The sequence below is a fragment of the Diplotaxodon limnothrissa genome, linkage group LG19 (assembly GCF_057381915.1).
Source record: "Diplotaxodon limnothrissa isolate DT_005_m linkage group LG19, D_limnothrissa_male_GT1.1, whole genome shotgun sequence".
NCBI classification, from domain to species: Eukaryota; Metazoa; Chordata; class Actinopteri; order Cichliformes; family Cichlidae; genus Diplotaxodon; species Diplotaxodon limnothrissa.
In genome coordinates, this window is record NC_140614.1 from 24,794,451 (window position 1) to 24,812,161 (window position 17,711).

At 36.4% G+C, this 17,711-nt stretch overlaps 2 protein-coding genes across 3 annotated transcripts in view; one reads left to right on the forward strand and one right to left on the reverse strand.

Moving 5' to 3' along the window:
* The first annotated feature begins 2,653 nt into the window (after positions 1 to 2,653).
* fabp7a (fatty acid binding protein 7, brain, a) lies at positions 2,654 to 3,957 on the forward strand. The gene is made up of 4 exons (XM_085342486.1): positions 2,654 to 2,750; positions 2,869 to 3,041; positions 3,145 to 3,246; positions 3,853 to 3,957. Exons 1-4 carry the CDS (start codon positions 2,678 to 2,680, stop codon positions 3,955 to 3,957), a joined length of 453 nt encoding a protein of 150 aa, XP_085198612.1. The 5' UTR covers positions 2,654 to 2,677.
* LOC146612293 (uncharacterized) overlaps positions 3,690 to 17,711 on the reverse strand; it is a 33,034-nt gene continuing 19,012 nt past the window's right edge. Inside the window, exons 17-48 of one of the 2 annotated variants that reach the window (XM_085379247.1) lie at positions 17,414 to 17,500; positions 17,054 to 17,119; positions 16,742 to 16,789; positions 16,463 to 16,504; positions 16,319 to 16,366; positions 16,155 to 16,223; positions 16,006 to 16,053; positions 15,858 to 15,902; positions 15,528 to 15,566; positions 15,377 to 15,445; positions 15,172 to 15,219; positions 14,873 to 14,923; positions 14,690 to 14,734; positions 14,295 to 14,333; positions 14,150 to 14,212; positions 13,993 to 14,040; positions 13,039 to 13,128; positions 12,688 to 12,753; positions 12,264 to 12,308; positions 12,031 to 12,081; positions 11,848 to 11,892; positions 11,438 to 11,470; positions 11,312 to 11,359; positions 11,123 to 11,182; positions 10,941 to 10,985; positions 10,410 to 10,457; positions 10,197 to 10,238; positions 8,503 to 8,550; positions 8,139 to 8,180; positions 8,007 to 8,051; positions 7,892 to 7,927; positions 5,052 to 7,771 (exon numbers count right to left, since the gene is read on the reverse strand). In XM_085379247.1, the coding sequence (XP_085235373.1) occupies positions 7,686 to 7,771; positions 7,892 to 7,927; positions 8,007 to 8,051; positions 8,139 to 8,180; positions 8,503 to 8,550; positions 10,197 to 10,238; positions 10,410 to 10,457; positions 10,941 to 10,985; positions 11,123 to 11,182; positions 11,312 to 11,359; positions 11,438 to 11,470; positions 11,848 to 11,892; positions 12,031 to 12,081; positions 12,264 to 12,308; positions 12,688 to 12,753; positions 13,039 to 13,128; positions 13,993 to 14,040; positions 14,150 to 14,212; positions 14,295 to 14,333; positions 14,690 to 14,734; positions 14,873 to 14,923; positions 15,172 to 15,219; positions 15,377 to 15,445; positions 15,528 to 15,566; positions 15,858 to 15,902; positions 16,006 to 16,053; positions 16,155 to 16,223; positions 16,319 to 16,366; positions 16,463 to 16,504; positions 16,742 to 16,789; positions 17,054 to 17,119; positions 17,414 to 17,500 (1,685 nt within the window). In that variant the 3' untranslated portion in view covers positions 5,052 to 7,685. Of the gene's footprint in view, positions 7,772 to 7,891; positions 7,928 to 8,006; positions 8,052 to 8,138; positions 8,181 to 8,502; positions 8,551 to 10,196; positions 10,239 to 10,409; positions 10,458 to 10,940; positions 10,986 to 11,122; positions 11,183 to 11,311; positions 11,360 to 11,437; positions 11,471 to 11,847; positions 11,893 to 12,030; positions 12,082 to 12,263; positions 12,309 to 12,687; positions 12,754 to 13,038; positions 13,129 to 13,992; positions 14,041 to 14,149; positions 14,213 to 14,294; positions 14,334 to 14,689; positions 14,735 to 14,872; positions 14,924 to 15,171; positions 15,220 to 15,376; positions 15,446 to 15,527; positions 15,567 to 15,857; positions 15,903 to 16,005; positions 16,054 to 16,154; positions 16,224 to 16,318; positions 16,367 to 16,462; positions 16,505 to 16,741; positions 16,790 to 17,053; positions 17,120 to 17,413; positions 17,501 to 17,711 lie in introns of both variants that reach the window. The other variant, XM_085379248.1, reaches the window with a different exon arrangement.

Here is a 17,711-nt window from a genome sequence, read left to right on the forward strand (position 1 = left end):
TTTGCATCGTTCCTATGCAACATTTCTGTTTTGAATGGATTATCCATATTTGTCTTGATTCCTCCCTCTACAGACTTTCAAAATATGATAAATCAGTCTGCTTTCTGTTTTTTTTTTTTTGTTTGTTTTTTGGTGTGCGGATCATATTTTATATTCTGACACTCTTGGTTTCTCAAAGGCAAATTGTTGAGTGTTTTGTCCACTCAGGACTGGCAATTATGAACTGACACATGTGCTTACTGGAACTCCTGTTAATTATGAGCCAGTACAGCCAGTACAGGTCAAAATTTATACCCAAGCCACATGCCAGTGATCAATATTCTGGTATTCTTCAATAAATTGTTCTGAGTGACCAGCCAGTGCAGTAGGCAATTGCCTTCAATATGTTCTAATGTTCTTTAATAGGGAACTTGTTGTATAGAAAGTGACTACTTTTTATAACTAACCTGTCACTGTGCAGCACGAGCAAAAATGTTTCTCTGGATCAGCCGCTGTATTGATTTTAGGTTGATAAAGGAGAGGAGAGACAGGCCTTAATGTGGAGAAGCCTTAGTGCTGCTCTGTCCTCCCTACCTCACGCTGCCTCTCTCTCTCTCTACCTCTTCTGCCCTGTCATTTCTTTTTCTGGTTTTCATAGTTTTATTTCGTTTTATTTCCTCCATTGCTGTAAAGTACCATTAAGTATTTAGGCAATAACGCATTGGTAAAAGTTTTGACTCTGTGCCCTTAACACTGAGTGTGACATGATGCATCTAATTAAGTATAATGGGAAAATAAATAATATTTGAAACATTATCCAGACTTTTGTAGGTGAAGATTAAAGTAGGATGATCTTCCTTTTACCTTTTTATTTCACATTCAGATTAGCTGTATAGAGCAGAAACACATACTGCTGAACTGTTCTTCTTGAGTGTGTAGAAGTAAAGACCCATGAAGCGTCTTTGTGGAACATTAATTGTTTTAGTTGCTTGCAATATTTGTGAACTTCAGGGAATTTATAAAATGACTCTTTAGATAAGTTATTTGAAAGAAGCGACAAATAATTACATTGTTGAATGAAATATGATGGGGATTTAATTTTCACACAAAAGATTTTTTTAAGCTGCTTCGTTCATTAATCTGGCCTTGACCGGTGCCAAGATTTTTCAAGTAGAAATGTTTTTGTTCTTTTTTTTAAAAGAAATTATTTGAAGCAGATAATAAAACTGTTCTACAATATACTCAGCAATAGATGGACTTCTTTTTGTATAATGTGGTATCGTTTACTAGTGTTAATGATTACATCTTTGGTGTCATTGATAAGGACTGATCTACTGTATTGTAAGAGTGGACAACTGTTTGTACTCATGTCGGACTGTATTTGCAGAAAGTATTTTATGAACAATAAAGGTATACAATCATAATTACCAGTCATGTTAATGACAAATAACTACTATTACATCAGTAATCTGTTAGTTTAAAACTGATTCTTATGGATTCCTTTTCTAAAAATATTTAGTAAATCTTACATCTGGCGCAAACATTAAAGGGCCACTGAGTATAATTAGGATTTCCTACTAATTAATTAGGATTAACCAGATAATTCTCCATTTTTGAAACATGGTATAAATAATATTTATTAAATCCACTTTGGTTTTTATCCATTATGTCCCAAAATGAGTGACAGACTTGATAAAATTAGCGGGAAAGTGTTTATAGACGTTAAGTCAGAAAGCTGGTTTCCCAAAAACTTCTATAGGACCGAAAGTCTTTTTACAAGCAAATCTATCACCATCTGGTGGCCTTCAGATAGAAGGGCAGGTTTAAGGTACATTGACATTAGCTTCATTTTTCCGATCTGGATGCTACGTCCATGCTTTACACTGTAGGTCTGTGTCCTGCAGAATAGTTCCTATGGATTTATCCAGTGGGATAACAAAGGATAAACCCTAGTGCTTTGAGGATCCTGTGACTTTTACAACAAGTAGCTATTGCAGGGTCATCATCACCACAGGCTGTGGGAGATTATGTCTAATTGTTTTTAAACTAAATTTAGTTATAAACCAAAATCTAAAAAGTTGAGGTATTTAAATACCTGCAGCCTCAGCCGCTAGGCACAAAAAGACAGATATGAACAACAACCAAAGTACTCATTCACAGTTTACTACAAAACCGCTGATGCCGGTCATTTTTCTACATGTTCTCACATTTTACGACATATTTACATAAATAGTGCATATTCTGGACAGAGGAAGCAGACTATAAAGAGGGTTTGTATGATAAAGGAGGATAGGGATGGAGGTAGATGATCTGCTATGACAAAAGGGAGCAGCTGAAATGGGAAATTATTATATATATTTCAACATCCGAGAGTCCCTGGTTCAAATCTCTTTGTAGTTTATGTAAAAATCCGCTATATTAGCTAAACTACCCGCTGTGACAACCCTGCCGCCCTTCCAAGATTTTTTGAGCGTCCCACCTTTAACACCGAGACAGCGCGTTCCATTTTGACCAATCACAGTCTTCAAGTGTTCGGGAAGATCCAATCAGGATTTCGCGCCACTGCTTACGTAACCACTCTCCGTTATCGTATTCGTAAGAGGGGCGGGCCCGCTTCTGCGGCTCCAGGATTTAATCCACGGAAATAAGAGACACTCTGACAGTGTGACACAGAAGTGGACCAACAACATCTGCAAAAATGGTTGAGGCTTTCTGCGCTACATGGAAACTGGTCGACAGCCAGAACTTTGATGACTACATGAAGGCACTCGGTGAGCAAAAAAACGCCTGTTGTACAGTTACCGTGATTTTTTTTTAAATTTTTTACATTTATTAAATATTTAAACTTTTATTTTAAACTTTTACTTTATTTAAACTTTCTTTTGACAGGCGTTGGCTTTGCCACGAGACAAGTGGGTAATGTCACCAAACCAACTGTAGTGATCAGCCAGGATGGAGACAAGGTGGTGGTGAAAACTCAGAGCACCTTCAGGAACACTGAGCTCTCTGCCAAGCTGGGAGAGGAGTTTGATGAGACCACGCCTGATGACCGGCATGTCAAAGTAAGATATGTAAAACTTGAGGGTGTGATCACTGATGATTTCCTTCTGCTGGTCCGAAATAAAAAATAAAAATAAAAAAAGGTTCTTTTTTTTCTGCTCGTAGTCGACCTTCTCCATGGATGGAGATAAATTTGTGCATGTGCAGAAGTGGGATGGCAAAGAGACCAAGTTTGTCAGAGAAATCAAGGATGGGAAGATGGTGATGGTAAGACCGCCTGTTCTGCTGGGATTACATCAGTTTTTAAGAGGCCTTTGAAAGCATCTTGTTCTGCAGGGAGGCTGGTTTATTTGTAAACCAGCCTCACCTTGTCTTTGCATATATGCAGCAACTCATAACATATGACTGCAACAGACTGAAATACTTGCTGAATAATCAGGTGCTAATGTTAACTGCCAGTCTGTCTAAAACAGATTTTCTTTTTTCTTCTGCCTCCAGACGTTAACCTTTGAAGGAGTCCAGGCTGTCCGCACGTATGAGAAAGCCTAATTTTCAACATCTACTTGAAAGAGCAAATCATTCCAGCTATCAGGAAATGTTGTTTTCCTTATTATTATTCTTATTTTTTAAGTAAAAAAAGTGTTTTGACATTTTGCTGTGATTTGCACTTGTTTGAACATGAGATAAATATTTTGTAAGATCTTTTGTGAAGGCCTCAACAAAAGGGAAAATAAACTTCTGGGCTAAACTTTCTCAATGTCTCAAAGGTTCATCAGAAACAGGACAGACTACTCACTTTTATTTACGGCATTTTTCCTTTGAATGCAATTCCACATTTCTGCTCATATATGTCTGCTTCAATCGTGGGAACAGTCCCCGTCAGAGTCTGTTACAGGTGACAGCTGCAGGGTGACTGTGCAGGCTGGAGCCGACCATGCAGCACCAGCGGCCAGTCTGACCATTGAAATTGCTGTGTGAATGCCCTTTAGTAACCCCCAGATGGTCAGAGATGGCGAGAAGCTAGGGGGAGGGTGGGGGTGGTGATGTCACTCGTCTCAAGATAATCCGGTTAAAGTTGTGGTGTCATTACGTAGAAGCATCATTCGATGCTGTGCGGACCAACCGTGACTAAATGCTGCCACTGGTGTGATGATAAGACAGGACACCACGCAGGATGTAGACAGTTTGGATGCAATAGTCACTCTAGTGTTAGAGTTTGCCAGCAAACCTTTGTCCAGCTGTGGGTTTTTATATCTCTAATATAAATATTATTTAACACTGTTTTAGTTCCTACATTTTAAGATGCTAAAGCCTCCCTTTTTCAGCTCTGTGCTGTGTCCAGCCTACTGAACACTGACTACATGTGGCCATTCTTCTCATCTCAACACACACGCTGTTCAGTTTCTGGCCACCTTTGAATAGGCCGTAACACAAAGAAGCTGTGGTAACTGGAGTGGAACTCATTTAGCAGTGGCCAGATGAATTGATTTAAAGTCTGTCTTTATGCTCCAGTTATACAACACTGAAAAGCATTTAGGCTGCATGCAGTGAGAAGACAAGCTCACGGGGAGTTACTTTCTCAATATTTCACAGTGGCATAATCACATAGAAAAGGGAGATTATCGCATTCTGTGTAGCAGAAACAAAGACAGATAATAGTTAAGCGTCTTCTGTCTGCAGTGTTTGCTGTACTCTGGGAGAGCAGCGGGAGTTTCCTCTTAGTGAGGAATCTGTGTCAGTGGTGTAAGCTGACCTGTAGTAACCCCTCCCTGGCCTTATTAGGGAAATAGAGTATAAAGACCTGACCATCTACTGTATATCCTCTTTGGTTCAGTTGTCTAACTGCTACAATCTTTAACTTAAACACACTGATCAGGAGTGTAGCTACCATTGAGAACACAGGCAAGACCCTGAAGTAATAAATATAATTTGTGAGGCTTAATAACATAAAGGTTAGCCTTGTATTAATGGGTTTTAATCAAATTTCACTACATTTAATATTAATAATCATTGAAATTCAGGTGAAAAGTCAGTTTTTATTAATAAGTTTAAGTAGATTAACACTTGTTTTATGCAAATGGCTTAAAACTACACTTTTTCTTTACTGCTGATGCTAAAAACGTCTATAATCAGGTTAGAGGTTAGGTTGGGGATTAGCCGGATGACAATGTTTTGCCATCAACTCTCTGAAATCACATGGTCAGTCCTGCAGGGAATTCATCACGCCGGGATCAGTGGGTTTAACAGGGAAGTACATGTGAGTATCAGCAGCACAACAATGAAAAGAAACACCACGATGTCCCGTCTCGCTAATGCTTTTCATTGCTCGTGCGTTTAGTCTCCCGGTGAATTTGATCTCTGCTTGGTTGTTTTTCTGGACCTTTCCTTTCTCTCCTACATGTCAGATACAGTTGCCCGATCCTGAAATGACTCCTAGTTTCTTACAGGAAAAAATAAAATTGCTCCCAGAGATGACCCCTACTGCACAACAGACACCTTTCTTTATACTTATCTCGATTTGAGGTGAAATACTGAAATACTTTCATTTAGATAGTTACAAAAAAGCTTCATGCATTAAACATAAAGTATACAGTATAAAAACGACGTCAGCCCATTTTTGTGTTAGAAATGTTGGTATGCTTAAAGAAAAGTCAAAACACTTGCATTGCTATGTTTTAATGCCTAATTGTTCTATTCGCAAGGGATTAAGTGACAAATGATACACGTTGTGGTTTTTACTGAAGATGAAGAGCCGCTTCAGGAATAATGAATCAGGGATAAAACAATCAGTTTTTCTGTATATTTAACTATTTACATCAAGAGCATTTTAACACAGTGTGTATGATGTCAGCGACACCATACAGTGACACTGGCACACATCATCAAATTCACTGATTCCTGTCTTCAAGTGTTCGCGCTATTAGGAAACCACATAAAAATATAAGAGCATAAAACAAAGGCACACACATCATGCATACTCCATTAAAAGACTATTAGACTAACATAATGCGCTTTGATCGCTGATCTAAGTATTGCACATGTTCACCTGGTAAACGTGAGTCATTAATATACAGTTTAAACAAGTTTATTTATCTTTTGGTACCATAAATAATAATAATGACAATAATCAAAATTGTTTTGTAAAAAGTGTCCAAAACTTCATCAGTTCATGAATCGCTATTAAACTCTGAGCTCACTGAGAGCTGCAGAGTGTGAGCTTTCATTATTCCTAGACTGACAAAGTGTGCACTGGTATCATTTTAAAAGATAAGCAGATTTATATATAAGCTTCAGGATTAGCGACACAGGATGTAAAAACTGCTCTCTGTGCAACATATGGAGCAAATGCAACAATGTAGCCATACGTAGCTGCTAAAAGCAGACTGAGAAATGTTTTACATCTGAGATCACCTGTCCAAACATGTGACACCTTCTGCAGCGACTTATAATGTGATCACACGGTGTGCCGGTGCAATCAACAATGTAAAATTTGACATTAGACTCAGCCAACATTGCTTTTGTGTTCATCAGACATTATCAAGTAAAGGATATTCAGATAACAGAAATCCTGTTTGTATTATGCTGCATTTTAGCAGCATGAATCTGAGATATCATTATACAGTTGTCATTAATATTATCTTAATGTTGCCATAGCATATTTAGGCAATATTGATTGCATTCTTGTTTAAAGGAACCTGCTCTATAGGTTTCTACAGTACGTTAGCTTCTACTGTGTGCACACAGTGCAACAGCAGTGACCAAAGTCAGCTACAGTGTGATTTTGGTCAATCAAGGAATTTGCAGAATAAATCTGACGCTTGATTTGCTGATGTTTTTGATAGATTGAAAGGAACAAAAACTGAACTCAATCCTCATTCTGAGATTTTAGGCAATGCCTCTTACTAGCACCAATATAATAACGAGGAGCTGGTGCAGATATCCAGATGGTACAGTTTGATAAGACTTTAAATGTTTCAGGTAGCAAGATTGGGAGCTCTCATATACAGTGCATGGTCATTCCTTTTGATGCATAAAACAAAAATAAAAGGTAAAAAAGTCATTCAGTAATGATATGATATCTGTTGTGTCTCCATTTGGGAAGAACAATAGGAAACTGAGAATGAATCATGAACAAGTGCTATAAAGGGTGGGATGAGCAACATGATCAAGAAAGACGCCACAGAGATGTACAATTACAACGCAAACCACTGTTCAAGTAAATGTGGGCTAAGAAGGTCTGTCTTGGAGTAGCAACTGTGGCAGTTTTGTACCCTGTTAACCTCACAGTGTAAACTACTCTACACTTTGTAGCTACTTTAAAAATACTGCACCATTTTCTGGACCTTTTATGAGAAAATAAAGTAAGCTGTAAATATATTAAAGGCTTTGAATCCATAGAAGTGAAATAGTAAATTGCTCTATTTAAAATATGCAAAAGAAATTATTACTTAAAAAAATATTAAAAAAAGAAAAGAAAAGAAAAGAAAAGGAATGACACTGACTGCATGTATTTGGTATGAGAGCTCAACCAATTCTGGAAAGAGAAAAATAACGGTCCATCTCATAACCTGTCGTCTTCTGCTGTGCAGAGATTTCTGCTGAAGGCGAACAGCATCACCCGTGTTTCAACAGTACAGGGTGTGAAGTGACCTCGTCCTTATCGGTAATTTGACTAAATTGTAAATGTCAGACCACAGACTGACGTGTCAAATCTGCAGCGGCGAGAAGGCGTAAAACGGAAACTGGGCCTCGTCCTCATCCACAAAGAAACACTGGAAGTAGGGCAGCTCATCTGTAAAGAGGTAAAACAGCGAAGAACAGTATGTTCCTTCCCTTTCCTTTAGCATTTGGAGAGAAAAGTGCCTGAAATTTGCGCGCTCTGCAACATTTTGTTCTAAAAATCTGCACGTACCTTCCATGAGAAAGCTGTCCGATAGAGACGGCTCCACTGTTAAAATATGAACATAATGTTAACTACAAATCAATAAAGTGTTATATGACTCTAAATTACAGGATCAACGTGATACCTTTAACTTTCTCCTCCTTATCAGCTTTCTTCTCAGCAGTTTTTCCTGCAAACGTTTTGCATACAGTCAATAAAAGCTATAATGTAGTTTTTTTTTTTGAATACTCAGAAATGAAGGGCGTCACAAACAAACCTTTCTTTGCAGGCTCTTGTATCTCTTTGAGAACCCTGTCCTCTGTAAAAGGCAGCAAGACATAAAAAAGTCAAACACTTTTTCTCAAGTGTTTAATTTGAATGTATTTGACATAAAAATTTATTATTACATGAATAATTTAAATGTGTTTTCTCTCAAAAAGAAAACACAACATTTTTCTTTTTTAAAAGGAAAATGTTTGTGAATTTTGTGTAAACATATTTCGCTTGAGAAACATCTGAATATTAAGATAGTCGCGGATTATTTTCACCCTGTTCACTAATTAATCAAACAGCAGTTTCAACTCAGTAATAGTGACTGCGTGTTCTACATTTATTTTAGTTTCTCCAAGCTGACTGCATACCTTTCTTTGTTGCAATGGGCTTTATCTTTTCTTTTAAAACACGAGGCTCTGTTTCACAAATGTGAAGCAAACACAAACAGGCATGAAATACACAACATTTATGCATAAAAATTACTGGAGGGAAGAAAAAGGTGAAGCTTTAAAATAAGTGATTTGAAAATTTCAGTAAAGGGTAGAGGGCTCTTTTTTTGCAGTTGTAATGCAACTGAATGACTTAAAAACGCTTATGAAAAGCAAATGCGCAGAATGAAAAGTGATGCCCAGTAAGCTCAGAGAAAAATGTTAAATGAAGAACCACTTTCTAATAAAGTAACCTTTAAGATTTATAATGTGCTACTGCTTGGTATATACACTCTCACTTCATTAGGTACATCCGTCCAGCTGCTCATTAAAGCAAATATCTAATCATCCAATCACAAGGCAGCAATTTAGACATATAGGCAGATAACCTTCTGGAGTTCAAACCAGGACCAGAATGGAGAAGAATGGGCTGCTGCTTGTGTAATCGTATTGGAGATATTTTCACTTTAGTACCAACTGGACATTGCCTAAATGGCACAGCCTACCTAAGTATTGTTACTGACCATGTCCATCTCTTTATGACCACCGTCTGCCCATCTGCCCACCGTCTGCTACTTCCAGCAGGTCAACTTGCCATGTTACAAAGCTCAGATCTTGACAATGAGTTCACTGTACTCAAACGGCCACCATAACCACCAGATCTCAATCCAATAAACAACTTTCAGGATGTAGTGGAATGGGAGATTTAAATCATTGATGTACAGCTGACAAAACTGCAGCAACTGTTATGCTAACACGTCAACCAAAATCTTTGAGGAGTGTTTCCAGCACCTTACTGAGTCTGGGGCTGCACTTAAGTGGAGCTTAATATGGTACTGGCAAAGTGTATCTAATAAAGTGTCTGTTGGTCTGGTGACAGCATATATTTAAAAAAACAACAACAACAACTTGGGAGCGCTAGGTTGTGAAAACGTGGCTTTTTAAATTCGCAATTAATAAAAAAAAAGAGCCACGTGTGATATAGATGAAAATCTGCTTGGTTTTATAGTTTAACTACAGATTTTGATAACGTTTTGTCAACTGTCATAACAGAATTATAACGAAATACATCAACAGCCAGATTTCTCAGACTCTGTGTTCTCCAAGCATAGCTCATAAATCATTTTTAAAGAAATTATTTAGAAAATATTTATTCATGATTAAGTTAGTAGTTACAACCTATAAATCCTTTATGTATGAGGCCTTATTAGAAAGTGGCAGTACATTCTCAGATTTGTGCTAATTACCTGCATGCATGCTTTGTGTAAAAATTACTGTGAAGCATTTTTTTTTTTTTTACATCAACCTATAAATATTTTATTGATGGCAGATTAAATAACTTTGAGATCATTTCCTTGCTGGCCATTCAGTTGCCTATAATCTTTGCTAATTTAGGATTTTCATTTGAAGCTCTTTACTTAGATGTCTGGTTGACTATTTCACACCCAGCAAGAAAATCTTCTCAACTATCAGCAGCAGCGTGTTTAACGGTTACTTAATTTTTATAAGCAAACTAGCTGTTTCCCCTCTAAGTTACTTATCTACATTTAGAGGGGCCTTCATGTTGTAATCAGATTACCACTGATGGTTACATGAAGTATGAAGTGCTGCCTGCACTGAAGCACCACATGTACCTTTCTTCACGTGGGCTGGTTTGGTCTTTTCCCTCAACATGGCTGTGCCATCAGGGACAAAAATGCAATCGATAAATCATACAGTTGGAAGTATTTTAGTGTATTTAAGACATCGGAAAATCTCAAATTTGTGACAGTATCCTGACATTACACGTAGCCGTAAAGCCCTGTACCCACAGTGTCATAAATAAAGTGTAAAACTTTGCACTGTACCTTTCTTTACTGCAGCAGGCCTGGCCTTTTCTTTAGGTGTTTCCAGTTCTGTAAAAGAACAACTTTGGTCAGATTTTAGCAATCAACCTGAAGAATTTTACTGCAGAAGCCACAATTAGCTTACTTTTAAACAATACTTATAGCAGCTCAAACCACTTTCTGCAGTGTGAAAGCTTCAATTATTTTTTTAAATTACTGATTTAGTCCATTCTACAAACAGCCAGAACACATTTTTAGTTTGTTTTGTCATCTTTTCAGATATGAAATAGGCCTATTATGTAATTTTAATTATACAAAACATTCCTTTTCCTTAGTAGAAATTACTTTTCTTTGGTTTGCTTCTGACTTTGTGGAGTATTCGGGGGTCCATGTGGCTGCGATAGAGCCAACGATCTGTTTTTGCACATTAAATCTAATCCACTGGTAGATTTCTTCTATAGAGGATTCCTAGATAAGTCTTTGCTCAGTCTTTAAAGAACAAAACAATGATTCTACTTGTTGCCCATAACACCAAAGAGTTTTATAAATTACCTTTTTTTACAGCTGGTTTTGCTTTTACCTCTGGTTGTTTTGGCTCTGAGTAATAAAACAAAAAGGTATGATATGTAAAGATAATCAGTGTTTATCTACACCATTATCATTATTTTGTGATAGTTTTCTAATGGTACTACATAATAAAAAGCATCTACATGCAGATGACAATGGCAGTCTACCTTTTGTCTTTAGAAGGGATTTAATCTTTTCCTTCTTTGCTTCGACCTCTGCTTTAGGAGCTGTAAAACAGGGAAAAATAACATTTTCAACTTTTTTTTTAAAGAACTACTTAAACAGTATAGAGTGTGTATGATCTATAACAGAAATAGAATATGTGACTATTTAAAGAGTTTAAATCAAACATATACCTTTCTTTTCAAGAGCTGGTTTCAGTTTTTCCTTTGTAACCTCTGGCTCTGATAAAAAAAAAAGCATGAAAGTGTTAATAATAATTCACTTTAATAAATAATAACCATGGATTGTAAGCAATTCACCTTTCTTAGCAGGAACTGGCTTAGCCTCAGCTTCTAAAGAGAAAGGGAAGAAAAGAGGTCATATGAGAAGAGTGATGACTGTTATCACTGATAGCTAATTGCAAAACTAAAGCAACACAGTGCATAAACTCAATCTATTGATTAATCATGTATTGAGGAATGCTGAAACATGAAAATGACCAACTTGAAAAGGACAAAACTCAGCAGTAACATAATAACTTAATCAAAATAAAAGCAGATTATGGTACTTTGAGCATTTTTACTTGGGTCATTATCACATGGCAGCGAAGCAGCTACATGTCAGCGAATCAGTCGTGATGTGACGTGGGTTGAACATGACTGAATTAATATCAGCACAGTGCTGCGTGTGATGTTTCTACAGCAAAACAACACACGATTCTGCTGTATACCTTTCTTCTTTTCAGCAGGTGATGGTTTTGTCTTGGTAACAGCTGCTAGAATAATAAATGCTCCAATTAACTTGAATTATATTTATAAAAAGGTGAGAAACCACTGAAATACTGCTGTTATACATGTTAGATAATTAAAGGAAAAATAAGACCTGTGAAAGAGGTGAAAAGCTAAAAGGATACCTTTTTTGGGAGTCACTGGCTCAGCTTTCTTCTTCTTAAGAACCTCAGCTTCTAAACAAATAATAGCAACAGAACTTCACATTCAGAAAAATATTTTTGTGTGACAGAGAAAATTGTGTGAAAATCAAAAGCTTGAACACATTTTTGGCTTAGCTGTAACTTGTTCTAAGTAAAGAAATTTTAGGTTCAGTGTTACAGAGACACAATGAAACTCAATGATAACTATTTCTTACCTTTCTTGATTGGAACTGGCTTGAGCTTCTGTTTTGAAACCTCAGCTGATGTTAAAAACACAGAACCTCATGTTCAGTATAAAATTCAAATTCTCTTTCATGTTATTAAAAGTCTGACTGTTAAAATCTAGATACTGTGCTGTGTTATTTTTCGCACTTTTTGTAGAGGATATGATTTAATTTACAACAGACTAGTAATAAAGTTTCCAGCACCTCTACAGGTCTCCTGGTTGATCAAAAGCAAAGGATTTAGAGATGTTTTGCCAAGTTGTCTGTTATGTGAAGCCACAACGCCTTTTTATTCAATTCAGTTTATTTATTCATATAGCACCAAATCACAACCACAGATGCATCAAGGCTCTTTATATTGACTTTTATTAGATTTTGGGCATTGATTTCAACTCCATCATCATATTTACCTTACCTGGTTTTACAGGTGTAGGCTTTACTTTTAGCGTTGGCTCCTTCTTAGGTTCCTTGGGAGCTGCTTCTGGTGGAAAATAAGACATTGATTTCTAAAGATTGTTGCTTATGAATTAACATTTTATTTTGATTTTTTTATATCCCTCATGAAAGTCTTTAGGCTCATTCGGCATTACATTGTCAGTGTCAGCAAACAAAGTGTGTATTAGAACATGCTTAAATGTATTTCTTGAATGACTTGAAAAATCAATGAGACACTATATCGTCAACCATTAACTTACACATTGCAGAGAAAACGAGACAATGTGGTGTCTCATGCCTTACATTAAACAGTATTCCAGCATAGTCTCACCTGCTTTTGTAACATCGAGCTGTTCCTTTTTAAGAACAGATGCAACCTCCTTCTTGACAATTTTAATTCCTCTTACAGGCTTTTTGTCATCTGAAGTGAAAAGGAAACATTTTTATCCTCCACAAAACAAATAAAGCCTATAAGTCCATTTCCCTTTTAGGCTCAATGTAGGTTTCCTTCTGTGTGAGTACAGCTAATGCTAATGAATTTTTCTTACAGGTCCACATCAGTCATCCAAAACAACAACCAAAAACTGTTTTAAAGACAATAAAATGCTGTTTAAAGTCTGACTGTTAAAATCTAGAGTACTGTGCTTTTATTTTTTATTTTTTTAAACTTTTTTCTTTGTAGATTTAACTAAAAAAATTAGAACAAATGATTTGTTTTTACACCAGACCATTAATAAAGTTTCCAGCACCTATACGGGTGTTCTGGTTGATCGAAAGCAAAGGATCTAAAGATAATTTGCCAAATTGTCTGATATGTGTAGCCGTAACATTGAGTCAACCCTGAAGTTAAGTTGAGTAAGGTGCCTTTTTATTCAATTCAATGTACTTATTCATATAGCGCCAAATCACAACCACAGTTGTGTCAAGGCTCTTTATATTGTAAGGTAAAGACCCAACAATGATACAGAGAAAACAGAGAAAACCCCAACAATCAGATGACCCCCTATGAGCAAGCACTTTGGTGACAGTGGGAAGGAAAAAAACCCTTTTAACAGGAAGAAACCTCCAGCAGAACCAGGCTCAGCTGGACCGGTCAAAGGGTCATCCCCTTTGACCGGTTGGGGGTGAGGGGAAAAGACACAGGACTTAAAAAAAGTTCCATAATAGTCTGGTTCTTTGGAAGCAAAATATATAGAAATGAGTGGCGGCTTAACACCTTTGCACAGTACTGTAGATAAATAATTAAAATTGAATACAAAATGTTCTCATATATGACTGTTTCTACCTTTTTTGGTTGGTTCTGGTTTAACTCTCTCTTTCAGTGTCAAAGGCACTAACAGAGGGGAAAAATGTTTGAGTTTGGAAACATTGAGAAAGTATTCTGAACTTAGAAAGTTGGTATAAAAACACACAAGAACAGCTGCTTAAACAAAGAGATGCACCTTTCTTCAGTGGCACCACCTTCACCTTCTCCTTTGTTAGAGTAACATTTTTGTGTGGTGCTTCTGTCAAAGATAAATGAGTATGAAAATCAAAAGCCTGAGTACATTTTAAAATTATGATTAACAAAGTTAAGTCTGCTCTTACCTTTAGCTGGGGTTGGTTTTGTCTTAATGGGAGCTGGCTCTAAGTAAAGAAATTTTAGGTTCAGTCTTGCAGAAAATAAGACACTGTGACACAGCATTCATACTTAGTTTGTCAATCAAGCATGTATTGAAGAATGCTGAAACATGAAAATGACCAACTTGAAAAGGACAAAACTCAGCGGTAACATAATAATTTAAGCAAAATAAAAGCAGATTATGATACTTTGAGCATTTTTAGTTGGGTCATTATCATGTGTCAGCGAAGCATATCGTCAGCAGCTACATGTCAGCGAATCAGTCGTGATGTGACGTGGGTTGAACATGACTGAATTAATATCAGCACAGTGCTGCGTGTGATGTTTCTACAGCAAAACAACACACGATTCTGCTGTATACCTTTCTTCTTTTCAGCAGGTGATGGTTTTGTCTTGGTAACAGCTGCTAGAATAATAAATGCTCCAATTAACTTGAATTATATTTATAAAAAGGTGAGAAACCACTGAAATACTGCTGTTCTACCTGTTAGATAATTAAAAGAAAAATAAGACCTGTGAAAGAGGTGAAAAGCTAAAAGGATACCTTTTTTGGGAGTCACTGGCTCAGCTTTCTTCTTCTTAAGAACCTCAGCTTCTAAACAATAGCAACAGAAAACATAAGGTCCAGTTTACTGCAGAGGACAATAATCTGGTTTCTATTATTACAGTCACAGGTGATTATTCCAAACTATGATGCTGTATAAAAAAAATACAAAAACGTGCATAGAAATACAAAAACTTCACATTCAAAAACATTGTTAAGTTCTAAATCTATGTATTGGAATTAGTATTAGTATTGGTAGATACTATTTGACTAGTAAAATGTTCAGTCACTATTTTTACCTTTTTTGGTTGGTTCTGGTTTGGCTCTTACTTTCGGAGTTACAGGCACTAACAGAGAGGAAAAAAGTTGGCAGGTTATGTTTGGAAACATTCAGAAAGTATTCAATAATTGTAAAAATATATATAAAAAAAACAACAACAACAACATAATAACAGTGCATGGTGGTAATCACACAAGAACAGCTGCTTAAACCAAGAGATGCACCTTTCTTCAGTGGCACCACCTTCACCCTCTCCTTTGTTAGAGTAACATTTTTGTGTGGTGCTTCTGCCTCTGTGACAGAGAAAAGAGTGTGAAAATCAAAAGCTTGATTACTTTCAAAAACTATTTAAAGGAAAGGTTAGCATCAGCTTACCTTTAGCTGGGGCTGGTTTTGTCTTAACTGGAGCTGGCTCTAAGTAAAGAAATTTTAGGTTGAGCGCTACACAATAATTCAGTTCAGTTTAATTAATACAGCCCCAAATCACAATAACAGCTGGATCAGAGTGCTTTATACTGTAAGGTAAAGACCCAACAATAATACAAAGAAAACAAACCCTAACAATCCGATGACCTCCTATTAGCAAGTGCTTTGGCGACAGTGGGAAGGAAAAACTTGCTTTTAAGAGGATGAAATATCCAGCAGGACCAGGCTCAGGGGAGAAAGACAGGACAATACTGAAACTCAATGATAACTGTTTCTTACCTTTCTTGGTTACAACTGGTTTGAGCTTCTGTTTTGAAACCTCAGCTGATGTTAAAAACACAGAACGTGATGCTCAGTATGACATCCAGACCTCTTTCATGTTATTAAAATTTTGATCTTTGACATTGACATGATATACTGTACGTACTTGTCTTTGCAGAGACAGCTCTGACTTTCTCTTTTGGCATCTTGACCACTGATGAACAAAGAACAGACATCAGGTTACGGAGAATATCATTAGGAACAGTGGGATGCAAAAATCTGAAATCAGTGTAACATAAAATAAAAGTAGATTACCTTTCTTCATAGGCACAATTTTAACCCTCTCTTTCACCAGTGAGGCATTTCTAGCAGTACCTTGTTGTTCTGTCAAGAAAAAAACAACTATTTGTGAGATTTGCATGCAGCCTGTATAGTTAAGTTGGTGTTTCTTTGTGCATCAAAATATGCACCACACCTACCTTTAGCCAAGATCGCTGGTTTGGGCTTTTCTTTTGGAGCAACAGCTTCTGTATATGAAAAATACATTTTTTTAACAGCAGGATAATGCAATCATTTTATCTTTTGGTGATCAGAAGATTATCAATGTAATATGTGAACATTACCTTTCTTTGCAGGATGTGCTTTAGCCTTTTTCTTTGGTGCTTCTGTGACACAACACAAGTGCATAAACTTACCATAACTCTGGCTTTGATTGGTTATTTTTACAGTTCAGATTTTAAAACATCTGGAACGTAATCGTTAGTGATATTCATAAAACGGATGCACAGGAACATTCTCCATAAGAGTTAGCAGGTGTCAGTAGTAGTGTCCACTTAATTCCATAGACCTGTGACTCTTCTGCCTTTAAGTCTTGACACTGTCATAAAGGTAAGTATATTTACCCTTCTCTGAAGGAGCTCGTTTTACTCTTTCTTTTGTAACCTCAGCATCTAAAAACAGAAAATAACACAGGAATTGATAAGAATATGTAATTTGCTAGTAATTAAGTATACTGCTCCATATAATTTATTAAACTGAGCAACAGACAAATAAAATATCAGTAAAGTGCTGCAGAGACTGTAATAGCTTAGCAGCATTACCTCTTTTATTTACTAGTGCTACCTTTATGCTCTAATATGAAAATATGTTTAGATTTGGCGTGTTGTTTGAGTTTAATTTTCAGTGTTTCAACTCCATCATCATATTTACCTTACCTGGTTTTACAGGTGTAGGCTTTACTTTTAGCGTTGGCTCCTTCTTAGGCTCCTTCGGAGCTGCTTCTAGTGGAAAATAAGACATCGATTTCTAAAGATTGTTGCTTATGCATTAACACTTTCTTTTAATTTTTTTATATTCCGCATGAAAATCTTTTCTCATTAGGCATTACACTGTCAGTGTCAGCAAACAAAGTACGAATTAGAACATGCTTAAATGTATTTCTTGAATGACTTGAAAAATCAATGAGGCATTATATCTCCCTCAGAATAGCTTTAACTTACACATTGCAGAGAAAACAAGAAAATGCGGTGATTCATGCCTTACATATATTAACCAATAGTCCAGCATAGTCTCACCTGCTTTTGTAACATTGAGATGTTCCTTCTTAAGAACAGATGCAACCTCCTTGACAATTTTAATTCCTCTTACAGGCTTTTTGGGCTCTAAAGTAAAAAGGAAAAGCTGCTTCAAACATTTTTAGAAAACGGATTAATTATATTCCCCACAAAATAAATGCATCTAAATATTATATTGTTATGAAAACTATACATCACTATTCTTCTTACGGGTCAACAACATTCATCCAAAAGAACAAACAACGTTTTAAAGATATTTACTGTAATGAGTCAAATGAGTTTTTTCTTTTTCTTCGAT